At 36.4% G+C, this 23400-nt stretch overlaps 2 protein-coding genes across 4 annotated transcripts in view; one reads left to right on the forward strand and one right to left on the reverse strand.

Moving 5' to 3' along the window:
• Positions 1 to 23400, reverse strand: part of dnajc17 (DnaJ (Hsp40) homolog, subfamily C, member 17) — an 83877-nt gene that overhangs the window by 11034 nt on the left and 49443 nt on the right. The gene's annotated exons all lie outside the window — the stretch shown is intronic.
• Positions 4791 to 12499, forward strand: LOC102694153 (cdc42 effector protein 2). 2 transcript variants are annotated; one of them, XM_015350878.2, is made up of 3 exons: positions 4791 to 5039; positions 5229 to 5267; positions 9556 to 12499. In XM_015350878.2, exon 3 carries the CDS (start codon positions 9656 to 9658, stop codon positions 10223 to 10225), a length of 570 nt encoding a protein of 189 aa, XP_015206364.1. In that variant the 5' UTR covers positions 4791 to 5039; positions 5229 to 5267; positions 9556 to 9655; the 3' UTR covers positions 10226 to 12499. The 2 variants fall into 2 exon arrangements, with proteins under 2 accessions (XP_015206364.1, XP_015206365.1); XM_015350879.2 differs by having other exon boundaries at positions 9561 to 12499.

Consider the following 23400-nt stretch of genomic DNA (forward strand, 5'->3'; position numbering starts at 1 on the left):
GTGCAGTAATTCCATTTTTGAAGATTGCTTCTAAATAAAACTGTATTAAAATTAATATCATATTTAATGGATCTTCCCCCAGCACTGTTTAAAAGAACAGAGATGTTAACCCTGATGTTCTGGCTAAATTCCACTCTGGGTTTGCACAGTTTGGCTTCCCTAAATTCTGCCTTAACTCAACTTAAGTAATTTCCTTCTCCATCTGACCTGCTGTGGACTGTGGCTGAAAATCTTTAGTGTGTCATCCAGGTTGATGCAGCCATTCAGTCATGGATTAAATGTGGCCACTTCTTCATATTAACTTTGGAAATGTTATGAAATAGACAAACATCTTAATTATTACAGATCTCACAAAATATATACAGTACATGCTACTATTGTTACTGAATAACAGAGGACGTAAAGTATGTATGGTAACATTGCTTGTCTAAAAATGGCTTATCTTATCTACAAGATTAGCCGTAGGTATTCCCAATATTGAGAAATGTGTTTTAATTTAATGAATGCATTAAATAAACAGGGTGTGAAATGCAAGCCTTCTCACAGTGTTTACTTTAAAGCTTTTGACCTTTAACTTCACATCACTATTTGTTTCAAATCTGCAAAAAAATTTACATCAGCAATTTACCGTGTGAAAACTATAAGATCTTTCATGTCTACAGAAACAAAGAAGCTTGCTTCTTTTTTCCTGCCTCATTAACGGTGATGCTCAAGAACCCTAAGAAAAGTAGCACTTTTATCACAAAACCTTTTTTTTTCCTTTGAACAGCTTCTGCATTTAAAGATTAGGTAAGAAAGAAGCAGGAGTCTGCCACTTAACACCCAGCCAACAAAGTACAAACGATTATTGTAAATGGAATATTTTATGCCATAGCTCAATCATATTATTTATGCCGTGGAATGTCAAAATTGAATGTTAACTCATTATAAAACTGAATGTAATTTATGTAGTATGAAGTTCACTTCATAGTGCCTTTTTTGTTTCAAAGAAACATCACCTGAAGAATACTTATACTAAAAAATATATGTTCATCTTATAATAGCCATGGTATAAAAGAACATGCTGCATTCAGCTAGAACAGCTTTATTTTAAGATGATAATACTTCAAATAAAAAACTAAGGCCGAAAACCAGTCCAAATCCAAACCACTTTAACATTATAAGTGCTCCTTCACATGAAATGCATTGGTGAATGGTATAGTCTGCTGAAGTGTGAATATGAAATTTGGTAAAACAGAATTATTAAAATATAATTAATTATTGGAATATTTTCATAATGGGTATGCTTCTCAATTTGTGTTCTAGAACTACAGAATACCAGACTTTTTTTGTGAGTCACCAGCACATTTTGAGTTGTTAGATCCAGAGATAAATGTTATTTACTGCTGCATTAGAACATCATTTAAATCTTATCAAAGTTTGCCCATGTTCATGAGTCACAATCCTTTACTTCTAAATTCCTAACCTTACTGCAACTTTCTTCTAGCTCTAAAGCTATACTCAATGTAGAGAACTGAAAAATTATTTTGTAATTATCTGGCATTGCTTTCAATGTGGAGTTTGTATGTTCTCCCCCTGTTCATGTTGGTTCCCTCCCACAGTGCAAAGACATACTGGCAGGTTCAATGGCTTCTGGGAAAACTGCCCTGTGTGTGTGTGTCTGTCTGTCTTTGTGTCTGCCCTGCAACGGACTGACATCCCTCCCAGGGTATATCGTGCCTTGCACCTGCTTCTTTCTGGGATAGGCTCTGGCTCCACCTGCGACCCTGTATTGGACAAAGCGGTTAGAAAATGTAAGGATGAATGAAGGCCTGTAAAACCTCCTTTAGCTTATGTGTGCACATAATCAGAATACTGCTGCAGCATTTATCTCCAGGAGAGCATTTCATTCGTAACAGAAACAAAACAATATGATACAGGCTCATACTGCACCTCTGGACCTTTTTGATGTGCGGCAATGAATTATATCTCTGTATACCTTAATGATCCAAGCTCATCTTCCTGTCAAGACATACTGTGTGCTTTTACACATTTTCAAAAAGGCAAAGTTTAACAGTTGACAACCTCAAATCAGTTAAGGAAGTAAATTTCTAAGTAACCTAAGCCAGTATGCACATTTCTTACTACTTCCACAAAAAAGGGGAGGAAAGTTAACTGTAAAGCTATCACTTGCTCTAATACTAAACAAATCAGCTAAAGACATGCTTTACTAGCATAAAAAATGATTGCCACAGGACTCATTGCCTGTAATTGTTTCTTGTGTTTGCAATACCCAGAGAAATTTTTGCCTTGTTCCATTTGTCCGATTGAGTTAAATCGCTGTTTGCTTAAATCACAAAAAATGTTGTCGGAATTAATTGTCTAATCCTAAGTAAATGTTATGATTAGTCAGTTATTTGAACAATCACTGGCAATTATACCTATCAGAATGTTCTGTAAGACCTTCACACACTGACGTTTAGTGGGAGCAGCTCTGCCATTTCTATTAAAGTGAAAGACTTCTAAAAAGCAGCCAATGAAAAGAGTTACCTATTGTAGCTCTATCATCACTTTCACTCTAAAATGCATGTCCTTGGATACTACATGTGTAGTAAGAACTACACTCTTGTAACAGTAAGAATCTTTAAAATGGACTCTTCAATATGCCTTTTTTAATTAAATGGAATCTGAAAGACTGTTAAGTGGCTTCATTACCTTTAGTGCGAAAATGTAAAAGAAAGTCTGGCAGTTAAGGTATGCTGATGTTATATGGTATCCAATAGCTACACAGGGAAGTAAGAAATGCAGTCATGCATAGTCAATTCACATGAAGGGTATTAAAGCATAAAAGCTCAAATAAATCAGCATAGGGAGATCAATAAAAATCAAGAGAGCCAACCAAATGGTTCAGATTCTTCAGAAGAAGGAATTTTTCCACGTAAGATCTCCTGAATCTCCTACGTAAGATCTTCTGAATGCATTCAAGATATGCATTCAGAAGATTGTTCTTCTACAGTTTAAAGTCACTCTTGTGCAAAGAAACTCTTAGAAATATGATAATCGGAAAAATAGAAATGACTTAGAATTCTACACAGCAGGTTTAAAAGCAGACTTGTCTCTTTTGGAAGTTTATCTCAAAAACACTGGTCTTTTATTGTTAAAGATGTGCTTTAATTCAAAACCTGTTAAATATTCTCTTGCCAAAAAGAAATGCAGAAAGGCATTTAAAACACAACAAATAAATACCGGAATCAACACCTCCTCAGTATATTAGGAACAGCTGCCAGTGGGCAGGCAGTGTGTTCTTGGTTAGGAAGCAAAAGTTAGTCATCACCTTCCCTGTGAAGATCAATTTATAGATCTCAGACTAAAACTGAAACTAGTGGACAAGTGGAATAGCCTGTTATCTTACCCTCCTGACCAACTCAAAAATAGGACATCCTAATAGAAAAACTATGAGGCTTGGTAACCAACTTTTCAGGACCTTTTAGAATCCATCTCACATCCGTTTATGTAATCTGCAGAAGTCCAATATGACATTTACTGGGGATTCCTAACATTTAAGAGTGTGTTGAGCAGGTCTTTACGTGCTTACAGGTTTACAATCTTGGTTTCACATGGTAAAAACTAATAACATGATGAATTATTTGTCCTTTAAAATACATAAATATTTCAGAACCATTTGTTTTAATATTATCTTCCTTAGAATGTAAGTTAACACTGAACTAAACAACAGAAGCTGTCTTTAAGACATGATAAAATAACGTGTGTTGTGGTAATGCAGAACGAATTAAGCATTTAATATCTATGTATAATATATTAAAGTTATTACAAAAAATAGCAAAGCTCCCCACACAGACAAAAATGCAATTAACACAAAATGTGGTAAAAAAAGGCAAGGAGGGAGTTTTAAAACGCTATTGTTTTGTGAACTTGTAAAGGCTGCCCATATGAAATCATTTCCAAAATGTATGTTGAATATATAACAACAGCTTTAACAGTGGAACAGATTTTTTCATAAAAAGAAAATAAAAACAACAAAATACAAAGGGCTGTAAAACTGTGAGGCACATAGAGCGACAATACTATAAATCAACATTTCTAGCAAGAGATGACGTATATTTTCAGCAGACACTAAGCATGTTTGTGCCTGTACTTCTGCTCTGAATGTGTAGCATTGCGTAATGTAATGTCTTTCTTTCAGCATTGAGTGGGAATTTGCATGGTTCTGGGAAAGTCACTAGAGCCTATCCTATGGAATAAAGGAAATTCAGAGTGCAGAGACAATGACACAAAGATTAGCAATCATGTTTTGGTTTCTTGGGTTTTTCTCATAGCTTTTAAAGTTCACCTCAAGAAGGATCCAAAAAAGCCAAACGCTGTGTATCTTTTCAGCATGGAAAAAAACTTTACTTTTTACTTTGCTCTTAAAGTATACTAAGTAAAAGACTAAAAGCAAAAGAATGTAAGGAAAATAAGGTAAAGGTAAAAAACTAAGAATGAAAAAGTAAAAGACTTAATACACTTAAAAATAAAGTCCAGGTAAAAGATTATACAGTCCAAGTAAAAGACTACAAACACTACAGGTTGTATGCATTCATTATAATTGTTAAGTGTATGAAATTGCTTTATAGTAAAAACAGCAGAAAACATATAACAAACCTGTGACCTATCAAATCTCTTGTTCAGGTGAAAACCCTCCCGCCTTACTCTCTAGGTAGACTTTAAAAAAAAAGAAAGTTCACCCAATTACTGTAGTTATTTGGCTTGAGGGCGTGTGCACACAATCCCTGTTTTGTATAAGCACTCTACCTGGTCGTCAGAGCTCACTACACTTAAGTGCGTTAGTCGCAGGTGCTGGGTTTTCAAAGTGACTCTTCCTGATTTATTTTGGGGCGCTCTGAATGCTGGGATATCTGGGATAAAGGGGAAACGGATCTAGGGAGTGATACAGGAAACCAAAAACAGAGACAAGAGAGTTGGATTTAATCAGGGTAACCTGAAAGCCTGGAGACGACGTAAACAAAGCTTTTGTCTGCACATTTCTGTTCCTTGGACTGGTAGGTTGATCTTTCCTTTAACTGACTTTTCATATACTAAATCCAGAACTAGCACCTTTCCTGTCTTGTTTCTTACTCACAGTTGAACAAGCCTGATCATGTTAAAGAGGTGTTTTCATATTTTCAGCTACTACTGTATTTTACCTTTTCTTGTAGTCTGACAGTTTGTGTATGCCTGTTTATTTGTAGGTGCAGGAAGAGACAGATCCCAAAGAGACCCATCATAATGTAAGTCTTTTAAAACTAATGCTTTTCATTAAGAAACCTAGAAGTCTAAACTAAAAACTTTCAACTGCCATGTACTCTTCATATTATTATATTATATTCTCTGGAAGTTTTAGCAATGATCTTGGTCCGACAGGAACCTCAACAGGTAAATAACTTATTTAAAAGCCTGAGAAAGCTTCACAGTCACAAACTACTTCTGCTAAGAAAATACAAACTTAATTCTACCCTATTTACATACTTCAAAAGGAATGCTGCTGTGTGAACACTTGTTTTTGACACACCTTTGTGAGGAGATTTGAAAATCACCTCTAGCTATGAAAGCAGCAATAAAATGTTTATAGCCAGACATGGTATATTTACATTATGGTTGAAAAGATTTTATGAGCAAGAGTTTTACATAACCAAACTTCATAAAAGATATTGTTCAAGCCTTGATCCATATTATCACATAACATGCTTTGAAGTGAATGGTATTAAAACAGCTGCTATAATTTACTTGGAATTAGTCAATACAGTATAAAAATAGTGTAGTTAAAGAAATGCCAAATATCCACCTCTGTATTCCACTTAGACCGGTTTAACTGTGCCCAACTAGAATCCATCACAGACAATGTTTGTATATGTTATAGTTATGTTTTCTAATGCAGTTCAACAAGTTATAAAAGTTGATCAAAATATACTTCTTAAATTTCAAATACTTTTCCTCACAACGTAAAATAATGTCTTCTAATACAATGTCTGTCCATTTTTTTGAAAGGCAATAAACCAGATGTTTAAAATGGGGGAAAACTAAAGCATAATATTTGAGCTTTTTAAGAAGTTTGTGGACCTTTGTTTTTTCATTTGTACTGTATTGTTTTAGACTATGTCTTATTCTGACTCCTGTCAGTAGAACAATACTTAACCTCAATTTCTGTTTCCAAGGAAGTGACCTTAACAGCTAAGATAACATTGCATGCATCAAATTCCTATGACTTGACCAATTTAGTGTAGGTACAGTAGGTCGTGTAGCTCACAAATGTCAGGTAAAAGAAAGAGATCTGTTAAGAATTAAATCTAATAACATGGTTTCATGCAACAAAGGTTAAATACTCAAAACCTATTCTGACATCAACAACGTTCTTTAGCAGAATTTGAACTGAGTTGATTAAAATAAGATACAATCTAATAGTAGAATGGGTTTGCTAGTTCATGGATTCCATTATAGTATAACATTCATTTCACATTTTAATTATGTAAAACTAAATTCAATTCAATGTTAGATGTTAAGATGTGGGTTTTACAGTCTTTTACCATAAAATTCATCGCTTTGGCACTGATTTCTTACTGCACTTGTTCTTTGTTAGTTTCAGACATCACACAACTATCTAAACATCTCTTTTTGCAATATTCCCATTTGTTTTCTATTGTTTTAGGCACGTCTAGCTCTGACTCAGCAGAGTGTCAACCACAGATTTAGTTCTGTAAATCTCACCCTATGAGTACAAAGATCAAAGTTAAAAACATACCAAATATGTTTGGATTACATGGTCAGGGTTGTACCTAACCACAAATAAGGGGAAGGCACAGAGCCCAGAAGGATAGTTCACAGAAAACGTCTAAATCTTTAAATAATTACACCAAAGAGAAATACCACCCATTTCTAAGTAATCATAAAGAGTATAAATAAATTCTGTAGTTTACTTTGCATTAGACTTACCAAAAACATCCAGCACTTCTGAATAATTTCTCAGATTTAGCTGAAAGGGCAACTGTTATTGTAATGTGCAAGTCAGTACAAGCCTTTGATTAGGCAATGGTGTGACATTAAACCGGTTCCACAGTCATCATTCTGTCACCAGAACAGGTAAGAACACTGAAGCTCTGGCATCGGTCAAAACAGAGCAGGAAACGTTATTCAGGAAATGAGTTTTCACTGTCCAAACATTTCAGGCCTTATTGTAGATTCACTGCTCTAATCACTCAGTCCACAGTCAAATGTCCACAGCCTCCATAACCGCACTGCTAAATAAAGGTAAAATTAACTAATCTGTGACTCAAAACAAGATTCAACCCCAAATGTTAATGGGGAAATGCAATTACAAACAGGTGCGATCCTGAATCAAGACTGCACACTGATATCTCTTGGATTCTAATTTGCCTTGCAAAATAACTACCTTAGGAAAAATAAAGCTTGAAAATGATTCATCAAATGTTAAAGTGTACAATTAAGGAAAGGAAATTCAACACATTGCTATCAAGCTCAATGAAGTGGCATAATACGCTGAGCTGGACCATTGTATATATCAGTGTCATGTGCCCTCATTCAGAATTGAGTTTTGAGCATCATAAAATGAACTTTTCACAATGAAAAAAATAACTCCTCTAAACACGGATTGTCACATATCTTCCACATTTAAAACAATTTATTGAAGCAATACAAAGATGACTTTCACGCAAGAGTAATAAAGAAAAAAAAACGAAAGTCATTACTGAATTGTTATTGTAGGTAATGAAATAAAATACAAACTTTCAAATACAGTAGATTATCAATAATTTGGCCAATGTTGGATTTTGGCTTCCAACATTCACTGGTGGTCACAGTTAATACATACTGTAACATACAGTATTTACAAACAATACTTTAGCTCTTATTAAATAAGTATGGCAGTAAATGTATTATACCTTGCATTAAGAAGCTGAAGTAATGTTTCTGTGGAGCACTGTTTCTACAGTATTGTAATTTCAATGTATTCTAATAGTGTTTTGACGAACTCCATGCTCTATTTACAAAATACATATACTTTAAAGAAATTAAAAACATTAATAAGCATATACAAAACCTGCTAAAACACAATATTATAAAAGAATGCTAATAGATAATCTATTCTAACAACGGATGCAATTATCTAGCATTTCTGAAAAATCCCTCCCAGGGTGACTCTTTCTCACCATGCACACTGGATAATTAATCTACCATAACTGCATCTTGAATACAAATCTTGAATGCAGTGCTTTACTTTTTTACTTTTCTGCAGCAGGCTATTTCTCTTTTTGTACTTATTAAGCACAGGATACACTGCAGTAACCTCTCTGAAAGCTGTGCTGAACACAGTGTGGAGTTGTAACCTTTTTCCCTTTGCGATTTTTCATGATAACACTGAGAAAGGGCGAGGCATCCTCACTGAGCAGCCTACTTCACAAAAAAAAATTTGCCTCGCAGATACAACAGCAGCTAAGAACATGGTAGCGCTGCGTCAATGGCCAGATAGCATCAATGAGCCTTTTCCTTTCTGGATGTTTTGCATGTGACGCTTTCACAAGGCCGGATGCATGGGGCTGGAGACCAGACCGTTCACTTCTGAGAGTCTGCATAGGCAGCATAAGAAAATACAGATCTTTTCGGTCTTTTTCCTGCCCCTTCTTCCTTGTCTTATCTGTTTTCTTTTATACTAGCCTTTGAAATTGACTGACATCATTTTGGTGATGCACTTTTGTGAATATGGGGTGGGTTACTATCATGAGTGGGTAGGGGAGGGGATTGGAGTCTGGATCTTGCTGTATTATAGTTAGATGTTCCTACTGTCTTTTTTGTAGTAGATTATTAAATAATTAAAAAATAACAAAAGAAAAAATGGCAAGGTTTTACTTTCCCTTGTAGTCCCTTGACTGAAAGCAAATCTGAATGACTCACATCCGTTTAAAGTTTAACCTATATCCAAATGGAGGCACTCCAATTAGCCTAATATGTTCTTTTATTAACAATGCCATGCTAAATTAGAATACATTTCACAAAAAGCCATTCACTTTTAATGTTGCTTTGAAGCACATGTTTGAATACCACTTTTGGTCCAAATAATGAATAATACTACTAGCCTGGGGTATAGGAGCACAGGTGCATTTATTAAACACAGATTGCAGCCATTTGGGTTTTCACCTCAAACTGTAAAAGGTGACCATCGTGCAATAGCCAAGATTTGCATCTGGAGTTGAATGTGAATGCAGTTGTTTTGGAACACTTCTTTTTCAAAAAAGAGATCTCACAAGGTGTGGAATAAAAACTGTCAATGAGTAACAGTGCTATTTTTTGAAGTCTTACCAACAGTGCAGCTTCACTGTGTATTTTCCTGCTCTTGTGTTTACTCTAAACTCCTTTGAAACAATTCCAGACTGAGCAAATCTGCAAAAATGTTAGCACTTTATTTTTAATAGGCAAATGAAGAAAATAATTCCCATTCCCATGCACGCTCGCAAAATTCCAGGTAAAACCTATTTAGAATAATCTTGCCTCTCTTCCTGTTTCCCCAAGAACAGCTGCCAAGGAGCAATGGAACTGGAGTTGTAATTGGAGACCTCCTTGACAATCGCAGCCTTCAAACTGTCTGCCGGCACCACAGCCTTGACCCAGAATGCCACTCAAATCCTCGTTGCACCTTAAATCCCCGTCACCCCGCTGGAGTAAGAAGCAGAAGAGGAAGGAGGTGCTCTCGGTGAACATGATCAGCCTGCCCCTGGGTGACTTCCGTCACCTCTCCCACATCGGAAGTGGGGGGAGCGGAGACACTTTCGGAGACCTCTCCTTCCTAAACAGAGGCCACAGCCTCCTGCTCAAGAGCTCCCAGAGTGAGCAGAACCTCCTGCTGGCCTGTGCCCCCCCACCCAAGCCCCCTCGGCTTAACCCAGAGGAGGACCGGTCTCGGGAGAGTACAGCCTGGGGGGACATCTACTCCAGCCACAGACGACAGATCTCCAGCTCTATGCCTTTGCTGGACAGCGAAGAGCTGGACAATCTTCAGCATGAGGACCACAGCGACACCACAGACAAGCACAGCTTCAGCTCAGGGAGAGACACGGAGACAACACTGTCCTTTGAAGAGGACCCTCTGCCAGTGGAAGAGGAACCTGCCTTCTCTCTAAACCTTGACCTGGGTCCTTCAATTCTGGATGATGTTCTTCAAGTAATGGAAAAACATCAGTGAAACTAACTAGATAAATTAACAGGGGTATTAGGGCAGTAAAAAATATTAAATCTCTTAAGAGGGCCGTTTTGCACAATGTATTGTATAAAACAATTAACCAAATGCAGGAAGAATTAACATTATAAGAATATATTTAAGGATCATAATGCATAAAGGAAAACAGATCATTCACTTTAGAATTTTATACAAGGTACCCAAAATGCAGATATAGGTACCTTTACCATAGAATGTAGATTGAATGATTGAATCCAATGAACTGCTTGCATTACAGTCAATTTCCACTGACATTCAGCAAGCATTTCACAGACATATCTTATAAAACACAAGCTAGAAGACACAAGTGGGAAAACCTTTCACTTCTTTACCCAAAGGGCTTTTAGAGTATCTCAGTAATGCGGCTAAAGATGGCTTCTTTCAAGAAATGGCTGGACAAGATTCCCAGATTAATTAGCTTCTGACTACCAATCGGGCTCAATGGGCTGAATGGCCTTCTCTCATTCGTAATCTTTCTTAGGTTTTAAAATTCAGATACCTACTTTTAAGAGAATGTAGTGCAGACAACTGGACAATCAGAACTGGAATTACTGTATGTATTGACTTACTCATATTGTATTACAAGAAAAAGCATCACTTAACAGTTACTGGACAGAAGTGCAGTTTCATTTTGTAAAAGAGGGAATCTTTTGTTTAGCTGGAAATTAGTCTGCACTCTGTTCCAAGAGCAATGGAGACTCAATAAGTTACTTTGTAAATATTCACACTTCGTCTGTTCTTTCCTCAGGCACAAATATCTGTCAATTACAACAGTTCCATAAATGCAGAGTTTTTAAAATGAAGTACTCTGAAAAAGAAAAAGCTAGTCAATAGTAGCACCTGTATCATAGGAATAATCCATAGGTTTCCATTAGTTTCTAGAGAACTGTAGTGCTTAAAGTTTCTCTGCCCACAACAATGCTGTTGAATACAACTTGTTTGACTAGAACCAGGCAGGAGTGCACTTCATTATCTTGTCACTGTCTGGGTGTGTGAGCTGTATGAATGCAGTTCAAGTACAAAGCTATTGACAAAGAGCACACATATGGCATGCTTAACGTCACTGACATTGGACTCATTGGAATGGACTCTGAATGAATAGCTGCTTACTTGGTTCAATGAATCACCGATTTTAGATGCTCAGGAGGACAATTTAAAGTCTAGCATTTACTGGACATGTACAAAACATAAAAATGGTGTTTAGGATTTTTAAACTTCTTTAAAAGCTATATATACAGCCCCTGCAAACAGGAATGCTTGGAGTTTAGGAATGAAATTACTGGAAGAGCCTATGCAGAAGTTTTCTAATCCCAGGTACCACGTATTTATGGTTAGATACACATTGTTATAGAAATATGGGTAAGGGTTTTATGTTTTTTATATTTAAAAATATATATATATTTAAACAAAAAGTTTACAGAATGTTTTTGAAGCAAAAAATTATAGTCAAACATTCTCAAATAACAGACGCTAGTCCCATTCATAATTACCTTGAAAATTGAAGCGTTCTCCTTTCCTACCATTTAAGGTCTTTATTTTTGCACCATATAGATTCTTCTAAGGACACCAAACTATGAAATACAACTACACAACTCAGCAGTTTAAAAGCCAACAAAAACTTCATGCACAAACATGAAAATATCCAAAGCTTTGAAGAGCACGTTCAAGTTGATCGTGGCTGGCTCTGCGGTCTTCTAACTTATCCCCTACTCCCAAAACCCTGTACTAGCAGCATGCAAACAGCTACAATTCTGACAACGAAAACAAAACAGGAACAGTACTTACTGAGCCACAAGAACATTGAGAGCAGCTGTCTCCCATCATACACGTACAGTATGATAATTAAGTCCCCCTAGAAGTCCTTTCAAAGTGTGATAGTTCCTGAAATAAATACTTTTTGTTTCATCAGTCATATGTTTATTATGTCTACAAAAAATACGGGTAAATACGTACAGTATACTCACAATGGTTACTCACAATGGATTAAATACTGTACGGAAAGATTATAGATCAGGCTGGTTTGGGAGAACCCCAAAATGGGAGATTTTATAGATCACTCTAAATCACTCATTTTTAAAGATTGGAAACACCGTTAATTTTTGATCAACTAAGGACATGTGTTAAATTAAGGAAACTTTCATCCTTGAGGATATCCTTACGTCAAATTATCTGTGTATTCATTTTAAATATGTAATAAATCATTTGCTATCAATAATTAAATTCCTCTAAGTCTTTTGAAAATGGCAACTTAATGGTGAAGCATGAAACTGGGGTGAGCTGGGCTGGAGATCCAAATGCAGATGCAGAATGGCCATCTTCCGATGCGTTTACCTTCACAATTGTTAGAAATTAATCAGGGTTTACTGGCCTTCAGAAATATAACATAGGCATATACACTGTACACACATATACGAAGATGCAATGGGATTATATAGTATAAATCTAATGCTCAATTAATCTCTTAGCCTATTATGGGCTGTACTGAATAAATGACAGGATATTAAGCCTGATGCCAAAACGAATTATCTTTCACCCATCCCAAACAATGTTCACATCACTAACAAAAGCATTAAGGAACCTCAGAACTCAGTGAGTTAAAATTTGTAAAATTTGCCGTTTGGGCAAAAATAATTAGCAGAATTTTTAAGCTCTACTTGGGGAGTTCCAACTATTTAATCTAAAAGGGGAGCTCTTTTACTTCTCCAAACAACATTTTTTAAGTAGTCTTTTCACTTCAAGGTTACACTTGCCCACATCTGCCATTGTGCCTTAATAGTCAAAAGGCAATACAAGTCGATCGTGTGAAACTCTACTTATAGACCTCAATGTTCACATCTTTAAAACATTTAAATGCAATTTAAGAACTGAGGTAAAATGCAAGTTAGCAAATCATCCTCAGAGATGCTTTTTTATTAGCTTCATGGTTTGCAAAATATTCAAGCCATGACATCTTAGGACCTGTCTTCCAGCAAAAAGGAGCACTTTTCTGTCCCTATATATCCGCGCAGTACCCTCACCAAAACACCGCTCTCTCCTGATGTCCTTATGCAATACTGCAGTAGAAATAAATGGACTCCTCTGCTTTCAATAACACAAGGAGAGAAAGCTGCAACCAGAACCAAACCAATGGTTTCAACTAAAACACAACCCCTGTTATTTTAGGTGTAATTTTAGTCCTTACTACTGTTTCTGCTCCGAAACGAGAAATAACAAATGAAAGGCAGTATTTCCACATCTGCCTTTTGGGTTTTTGTAATAGAGCTATTCATTATAAATTCTGATGAGGGTTTAAATGCTACCTGCTGAACAAACATGTCTGCTTCTCACCACGTCTCGAGAAAGACCTGCCAAGTGCACACATCAGGGAGCTACCCTGTTCTCTTACCACCACTGCAGGAGGCAGGAGAAGATGTGCAATCCAGGCTCAGGTTACATTATTACAGGTTTCATTATTTATTTCTTTGTTTTTAACAGCCAAACCAGTTATACCAAGTATGATGTCATTTTCAAGTTTTAGACTTGAACTTCAAGTTCAAGAAAGCTTATCTCTGGGCTGCTTTTGATACGACAAGAGCAGAGAGGGACACAATCCTCCATGATCTATTATACAAAACAGTCAGCTGAAGGGTGGACAGGCAAACTTGCCCATGTGTAAGGAGGGTCTGAAGACACAGAAAAAGGAAACTCAGTGTCTACCGAGACAGACGTTGCGTGAGACATCATGCCACTGGCTAGAAAGATTTTTACATTCCAGAGATTTCTCACGGAAGTGATGTAAGAAATTTATTGAAAGTGTCTTTTAAGATACAGTACAATGTAAATGCCTGTCTACTCCTGCCTTTACTGTTTTATTTGAAAAATGAGAAAACTGCATTTTCCTCACAAACATTAAAAGTGCTATGAAATAGGAAACATGCTGACAGCAGAGCTAACAGCATTAGGAATTTGACCAGAATAAAAGAATGTAAAATAATGTCAGCAGATTGGATAGATTTAGTTTCATTTTTCTTAAACATTCAGACAAAACTGACAGTGGGACTTAAGAGATAAAATATCTGGTGTCATACTGCATACTCCATTTGAAGATACTGGTCTTATTTCATTAGTATATATTTAACCATTGCTTGACTCAAATAAGATCAATAAGAAAGTTAATGAAAGGACTTCCATCATAAGTAGCAGATGAATACATGTAATAAGAAATATGAACATCCTCACTACATCCTACATTTGAAAAGTGAACAAGATTCCTGATGCTCAACAACAAGGTGAGGATGCAAATGGAAATTGAATCAAAAACTGCTGTCAGCTGGTGGGCAGACAACATAAACTGTTCTTAATGGTACTGTACCAAAATAGATTATGCAAATAATATCATTACTGGACACTAAAAGTTGGATGAAGCAGAACACCCTGAGGAGATAAATGTTGCAAGACAGTAAAAAAAATGTTGTAATTACAGTAAAAAACACATATTTTGGTCATTCAATGACAGGACATGAAAACACTTCAGTTTTAATGATTGTTTCATCAGAAGAACATGTCTGAATAGAAACCTTAAATATCTCCGTTTCGCAGAGTCATCTTATAAGTCAAACCACACACCACAAGAGCTTGCCTTTCACAGCAATCCATGACCTGATCCATCAATGATCACTTCATCTGCAATTCCTGTCAATCCTGTCAGGGGATTCCATTCTGGTTTACCATAAAAATCCCCAAGATTACAATCCATTTTTTCACTAACTTTAACAACCGCTGTTAATCATTGAACTCTTCAATAATTCAAGCAGATAATGCTTACGATTGGTTTTCACAGAAGAAGAAAACTGTACAAATGGTGCAATATCCAACAATAAACAAAATAGGGAAATTAATTTTAACAGAAAGAAAGAATTCAAGATCCAGGCTTTTCGCTGGAATAATGACTGTTTTACAGTAAAATCAGCCTTTCCAAATTCTCTTCAGTGTCATACATTTCAAATTAAATTAGCCATAATTAAAGAAAGTGATAACAGTACACAGCTGGTTTCATTATCTTGACAAACACCACAGCAGAAAGCTTGTGATGTGTGCTGCATCTCCAAAACACCTCACTTCTCTGACACATCAACAACAACCCAGAAAATGTTACCTGAATGTTTTGGAAAAGCTCAATGACACTTTTTCTTAATTTTGTGCCTTTTTAAAAAATAAGGTAAGGTGGGACAATCTTCTTAAAGCAAGGCCTGGTTGGCTGCAATACTTTTCCTCAAACTGTTCTACAAAATGCAACAAAAAGCATCATTGCACTAAGTAAAAGTGTAAAAAAACAATTAATGTGTATTGTTTTGAAAGGTCCATAAGGACTACAGGCGATAGCTAAGGGCTCCAAGGCATCTTCAAGATTTCCCGCAGGTCTCAGGGAGACAGCATGACCATCGTTATCCCTGCAACACTGGCAGTTAGTGCTTGAGCTGAATTCATCGATCAACCAAAAACACAATGTAAGGATTTATATAGTTAAAAACACTGAAATTCAAACAATGGCGAGGGAATCTTAAAATGACACAACATATTAGTAAGACCTCATTTGGAATATTGTAAAAAGTTCTGTTCACCATACTTTAAAAAAGTCACTGTTACTCTGGTGTAAAAGAAACAGCATACATTCCGGTCTTAAAAGAAATGTTCCACACTGACACTAAACAAACCAAATCATTTTAACCTTTACACAGAGTACAAGGAGACTTGATTCATGCTTTAACAAAGCTAATTCAATGCACACAGACTAGTGGACATGAGGTGAAAACAAGGGGAAGGTTACTGAAGACTATGAGCTGGATAGATTTCTTTACACAAAGGTTTGCTGGGCTTCTAAAACCACTTACCCATCCATATTGTTAGACTTGCTTCACATAGGTCTATGAGTTTATTCAGGCCAGGAATGATGCAGGTCTTAAAACGCACAGTTTCATAGCACCTGCATGTAGTTAAATCTGGAATTTATCTTTACCTTGCTTTGGTCAAAATTACAGCATAAACCCAACTGTAAAAAAAAATGGGCAGTAATACGGGGTGACTTACTTTAAAAAACATATATGTATAGAAGTCTGCAAATTTACTGCAAGAAGAGAACACAAATAATCGCTTCAAAACATTTAAAAATGGAAGCAATGGTTTTTAACTCCAGGAAATTTCAGTTTTAAAGTTCAACAATGCAGTTAACTGTCTAATAAAAAATAATATATTTAAATAAAATAGCTGACACATTTCACTTCGAGACTGACCGCTTTACAAATGACATTTGAAAGATTCCTCATTTACTGCTAGAGAAATAAATGGCCATTACGTGCGAGTCAGATAAACAGAGGGAAGGCAGGAGGACAAATTCTCCCTGACACTCCTATAGTACATCTCTCTCTGTGGCTGGGGTGTCTTCCAACATCATTAAGATGTGAGAACCCACAGCTGCACAAACTGTGCTGGGAGCCTGAATAAATGTCACAGGGATGAGGGAGGGAAAACATTTGCACATCTTAAAAAGGCCTGCAAATTATTACTCCTGACATTTTCATCCTTTCTGCATACATACACTTATACTGCCGGACATTATGAAGGGTTGTCTGGAGATTTTATATTGATAAAGGATTTTCAGAAATAATACTTTGCAGAAGCTGGGGAAAATCACATTTCTATCACACAAATTCACTGCCATGTGCAATCACCTTACAAGACATGAAAACTCCAGTCTAGAATGTTCTGACAGAAAGTGACCGTTCTTACGGAAGTGACCCAGAAGGTCCTTTGTAACGGTGGCTATCATTTTCTCGAAGGGCTTTCAAGAGGACAAAAAAACAGATTTCTGTAGATGAAGACATGAATGACTTAACTTGAGTGGTGGTGGTGGGGATTATCCACTATATGTGTATGTAAAGAGGGGGGGGGGTTAGATAAAAGAAGAAATCTGAGAGTCTAAGAAAGCACAAACATTACTGACACAAAAAAGGAAGTCTCCCAGATGAAACCAGTATGGTCCCAGTGCATTTCTGGTGGTATGTTCTGCTGCTGTGAACGATGTATAAGTCATAATACCCCCAAATGAACTGACACAAATGAGAATATGTTAGGATGCTGCTATACAAGTTAAATAATGTATGAACTTCTACAGGGGTTGCGGAGGGAAATAATATGGCTATTTGCCATGAAAAATTAGTTATTATTCACTGCAATTTTTGACAGCACTCTGGAATCTATTGGTCATTTTATGATATTTGACTGGTACTGCTGGCTAAACATTTCATACAAAACAGGAAGATTCTTTTGATTTTTTTGATACTTTAAATTTCAATATAATTGAATCAAAAAAGTATCACAAGTATAATTCTGGACTGTAAACTACAGTCAGGAATTCTTTCCTATTAAACTAACACAATCAGGCCTGACAGTGAGTACAAGCTCCTCCAAACTTTGTAAGCGATACCTTCATCAAATGGCATTTAGCTTAGTGTATTAAAATCATGTAAAGTTATTCTTAACAAGCATTATAACACAGATGAAAGATGTGAGAACAAAGACTATAATTGGAAGACAAATTATCTTGGCGCTGCGTGACTGCCCAGAAGTTTTAAACTCCAAAGTGTGGCTCCACATCTGTTACCACTTTCCCCTAATTCTAATTTGATATCATATAATAAAGTCAGATATACAATACCAGCTTGAATTATTAGGTGTATTTACTGTATATGTACAATATTTTGCATTTAGATGCACTTTTTGAGAAGTCCTTTATTATTTTTTTACAACTATAATCTTTCTAATATTACTCCATATGAAAACATAGGTCAATTGCGATATGAAAAGACAGCCCTTTTGGTGCTCTGATTGTATCAATTCTATCATAGTCATGACCTCTCAGAGGTTAAAAGGGTGTTAAAGAGTTGTTACCAGATACATTTTGTGGATTTGCATGTAGCTGTGAGGGATTAACAATTCCTCAATCCACTCACTTTTGAATGATAGCATTCTGTTATGATGTGAGCTCTACCATCTGCATCATTCATGGGACACCTTTTTCCAACTATCTAACATCAGATGACACTTTCTTAGAATAGATATGAGACTGTAACATTTTCTCTGGCCATCTCTGCTTCTTTGTTCTGACCTGTGAAGAGTGAATGGATTTTGTGTTCTTAAGGTCATCAATAAGAATAACATCGACTGCCCAGCACAGCAATGCTCTCATCAACATGGCCTCAATGCTGGCTATCTTGGTCCCTGTGAAATACTGGCATAAACACGACTTAATTGGCTGTAAATGTGGTGAAGAGTTTAAGGTATAAACTTGATTTCACTAATCTGGGCAAACCTTTGAAACCGTGTTCAGTTCTGTGGAGTGAAGCATTTCTGTGGCAGTCCCTATGTATTTTTGTTAACAGCAAGTAAAAAACAACAACCTTGTAATACAATGTATTTTTTTCCAATACTGTTTGGAAATAACTTTTAAAACGCACAGATCTGAACATCCCTTTTAATTGTAAAACAGTACTTCCCTTATTCCCTGGTCCCTTTGACCCCAGTACCTTTGAGCTTGCCTTTTCGATGAACTCTCTATCAATTCAACCCTGAATCAAATTACTCATTTGTAGTGTTCGACATCTTTAATTTAAAACTCCTAGATTTTCAGGGATTTCCAGATTAATTTTAAATTTATGAAATGGAACTTTGTAAACTTGTAAAAGCTACATTTTTAACTGCTGATAATGAAGCAAAGCATGGAAGCCGCCTTCTAATTCATCTATCTATTGGTTCAGTTAAGGGCTTCAATGAAGAAATGAAGTGCAGTGGAAATGAAAACCATCAGAAACCAAGGTCAGGATCACCAGGACAGGAAAGTCTTAGTGTACAGTATGTTGATACACAGAATGACATCTGGGAGTTTTAAAGTAATAGCAAGTCACTAAAGGCCTGTATCACAAAGAGGATCCGTCATCTCCCAGCAATGATGTATCCCTGGACTGTCCAACTACCCCACTGAGATCCCTAAAGATTCCCACACTTCACATCTTTAAAACAATATTTTCTCTCCGGTTGGGGTATTTGTTTTCTCTTGCCATTTGAATGAAATAATAATCATTGCCACCACCAGCTGATGTCTTCCCTCTATATACAGTACCTTGGTACTGGATTTCTCCTTTTATCTCCAAACAGCTTTTTTTCTGTTTGAATCATGGGTCATCACCAGTCTCCAACAGAGATGTTAATGCTCCTGCTGTGAACAGCAGGGGTCATTGCCTGTAGGGGTCATCCTTTTCTCCTGCAGAGTTGTCTTTGGGTTTAAATTCATAAACCATACTAAAAACATCTCACAAGCCCTTTCTTTGTCATTGCAAAACAGAACATTGTTTCATCTTATGAGAAGCTGCTGAGCACCAAGTATAAATATTCTGGAACAACACAGGGAAATGAAATTCTATTTTCTGTGATGTAATTACATCTGAGCATTCAGACCCATTAAAAAAGTAATGAGGGAGACTGGTATTCTTCCAAAAGTGTGAAAGTCATTTTGAATAGACCTAACTCTATTTCCCTCTTGCAATTATTTTTTAATATTTTAGAGTACATTTTCTTGTTACTAAGCCTTAAAATCATTGTTATTTGTTTATAAAAGTTCTGCTCTTGTGTTATGATTTATTTTCTTGACATAACACATCTGTTAATATGGACCTTATTGTGAAGGATGCCAGCAAACTCTTTAGCTACTTGGAAAACTACTTTTTATCTTGGACTTTCCATTCTTCGTAGCCTTATAGTCTAAAGAGATTCGGCCATCTAGTAATCGTGGTACCTAACACATACATAGTTAATATGTACTAAAATAATCCTTACACTCAACATATTGTTGTGAACTAGAGGTTTATTGATTAGTATCTCACATATTGGAATGGGAGCTCCCTCTATTGCAGACTCCGGTGTTGCTGGGATCACTAGTTAAAATAGGTGATAATGTTTGTGTGGCTTCACTGTAATCTGGGTACTTCATCTCAACATCAGTACAGGCTGGAAATTTCCAGAAGGTGAACAGCATCTTGTGACTAGGCAGTATATAAAAGACAGACAGCAAGAGAAAGAATGTAGTATGAGAAAACCCTACTAAACGCCTTCACCACTTTATGCCTTTTTGGCAAACCAAAATGTTTTTGATTTGTCAGGTACTGAGCACTGAAAGGCCAACATAAATGAAGGTAAAGAAACTACATTTTTATACTGATGGAGCTACTTAAATTACCTTTTGAAATCTACCACATAAGGGTTGTCACTCTTGTTTATCTGGATGATATTTTTGGAGACTCTCCTTTTTTAACACCACTTTAGAGAGCAGGCTCACTTGTGGAGGGGAATTTAGTTTAGAAAAGCCTGCCCACCTAAAGATTCATGTCCCCTTCAAAGTGAAACTGGGGTTATCAAAGTTGGAGAAGTTAATGGGCTCTAATAAATTCTAAATAGTAATGTGAAAATATTTTTTGTGTGTCATGTGGATTTAGTAATTACTTTAATAAATCCCTGTCTTGAAAGCTAGTACCTGTTTATTTCTCCCCTTCCAAATTGTTCACAGAACAGTAAAGAAGCTATTGCATGTGACCTTACCCAGCATTTCCTCACCAGTGGGGGGTGTTATTACTTAACTTTAACTTTTATAAATTGCTGGTACTCAAGCTAGAACACAAACTATTCGGCTTAATTACTTTTACACATTCTATTGACTACCATGTCAATGTGTTACATTAAACTGCCTTTACTTCCTACATTACAGTTAATTAATTTACCAAACTAATATTGTACAAGACCTGGGTTCTAATAAATTCTTACATTTATTATATACACTTTTCACAAATATTTTGTTCTTTGTATGTCGAGACAGAATTAAAATAAGCAAAGTAGAAACCAGTAGAGGCCTCGGCTTGAACAGTATGCTGAGTCCTTTTAGCCAGGAACTGCTGGTTCATATCAGGGTTATATCATTAGTTCACTGTGACCACGACTCCCCAATGAGTGGCTAAAAGTCATAGGGAATGCAGGGCTTGAATTTGACCAGAAAACCAACTAAGCACTTGCCAAGTTTGATTGGGTTTAAAGTTGGTCAGGATTTCTTCAGCTTGTGGTGCAACAAAATCCCCAATGGCTGACCAGAAGGCTGTACACTTGCAATTTTCTCAGCAAGAGTGGTACCAATTCTCCAATTCTCTCATCAGGAATCTTAAAAGGGCATTTTGAGTGCCATGGGTCGCAGTACTAAAAGAGATGGGTGACCTCGTGTTTTATAGGGGGCACTAGTCTTTATCATGGTGCTTCCATGTTGCTGTTACATGGCTGCTGCAGCACTCATACCAAAATAACAATTAATGAGTAAAAAAATAAAAATTCCAGATGAAAAAAATAACAATACTTGTACATTACCACCGTAATGTATGGTGAAACTTCAAATGGTCAAACTCACCTAGCATCTAGGACCTGAAACACATTGACAAAAGCTCACACTTTACTGATAAGAAAGTAAGTGGGCTGACTTCAGTCAGAAAGTCAGTGAAAGTCTGTAGTCCATGGGCTTTATTCATTAACTCTATAACTAGTTTCAACAAGTCTCTTTTGTATTAGTGGCATGCTACCACACTCTTAAAAACATAAGAATGTTATAAAAGAGAGGAGGGCATTCCAAACTATCCAGCTCTCACTGCATTTTTCACAAATGTGTGCCAAGGATTGAGCTTCCCTGTTATACTGTAGTCAGTTAATGTAAAAAAAAACAAGGGTCAAACCATCAACATCTGAACCACAGAGATACTACAAGTAAACTAAATAAAACCAACAAACATTATGACTTATTTCAGATCTTAGTTTATTATAGGTGTAATGGATAGTGATCTTTAATGAAGGTGGCTTAATGGATTTGAACACAGAAAAACCCATGATAGTTACACCAGTCTGTGTGAGAGGTTTTATTTTTCAGATCTTGCAGGTTAAATAACAAAAAACACTCTTCAGCTTCCGCAGACAGCTATTAAACATCGAACCAATCACTAACATCAGGGAAACCCTTTTTATCCTGAAAAACTACAGTAACTGTACCCAAGAGACGACAACTTCTATACCCTTTACAAAATACCTAATTAATTATCATTTAGTGTATCTAATTACAAATAATAGAGGCTTTTTTGTACAGTCTCTATTGGCAGATTGACTGTTAAACAGTCCCTTCAAAGACCAGCCTGCCATATGGAAAAGTATAAAAACTGCGAGACACTGAGAGTCTTTACTAATCCAGAAGGGCTGGCTGTTCTTCTGCAGAAACACCTGCTCATGCACTAAGGATAGCAAAACTCCCTTCATCAGGTCACATTTCCCTCCAGAGGGAGATGCACAGTGACAAGGGGTTGTTACACAGCACATAAGCCTGGTAAGCACATCATTAAATCATGTACTGATATTGTGTAACTCTTAAGTCATAGCCACAGCTGTTTCAAGACCCAGGACAATTTTTTTGCTATAAACATCTGGAACTAAATTTTCGTTAATCAGACTGAGGTAATTCCTCTCCTCCTTGTTCCAATGTAATTTCATTATCTTAATTAGTGACTCTGGATAGATTAGGTAAAAAAGGTATCTTCATTTTAACCTGGATGATGACAAACAGGAAAAAAGGCTTTCATTGTATTAGTTTACATGCTGAGGCTACTCGGCCTTCAAGGTTCTTGTGACTCTTACACTGTCCCATAACATACATGTAGGACATTAATACTGTCTGGATCCTATAAATGTAAAGAGTGAAATATTTTGATTAATAATAAGAAATAAGATCTCCTTGTATTCATGTTCATATTCATGTTCATCCCTAAGGATATCAAAAAAACTTTATCTAAAGAAGGGGACACACTTTTTCCGCTTATGAAGTGCAGCACCCACCTGAATGACACACAAGAGGCATTATATGATTGGTGTATGTCATTCCACCAGTCGGCCAAGACATCCCCAGTACACAGCAGTTGCGATGGAGAAATAATTTCACCAAATTAATTAAGAGGGTACTTTGAGAGGGCCAGACTGTAAAAGCCCACAGTAGAATTTAGCCAGGACACCGGGATCAAAACCTCTGCAACCTGTGATCC

This window comes from Lepisosteus oculatus, chromosome 8 (genome assembly GCF_040954835.1).
Source record: "Lepisosteus oculatus isolate fLepOcu1 chromosome 8, fLepOcu1.hap2, whole genome shotgun sequence".
Lineage (NCBI taxonomy): Eukaryota > Metazoa > Chordata > Actinopteri > Semionotiformes > Lepisosteidae > Lepisosteus > Lepisosteus oculatus.

Coding starts and splice junctions, on each gene's coding strand:
- LOC102694153 (XM_015350878.2), top strand. CDS start 9,656: ATGCCACTCAAATCCTCGTTGCACCTTAAATCCCCGTCACCCCGCTGG.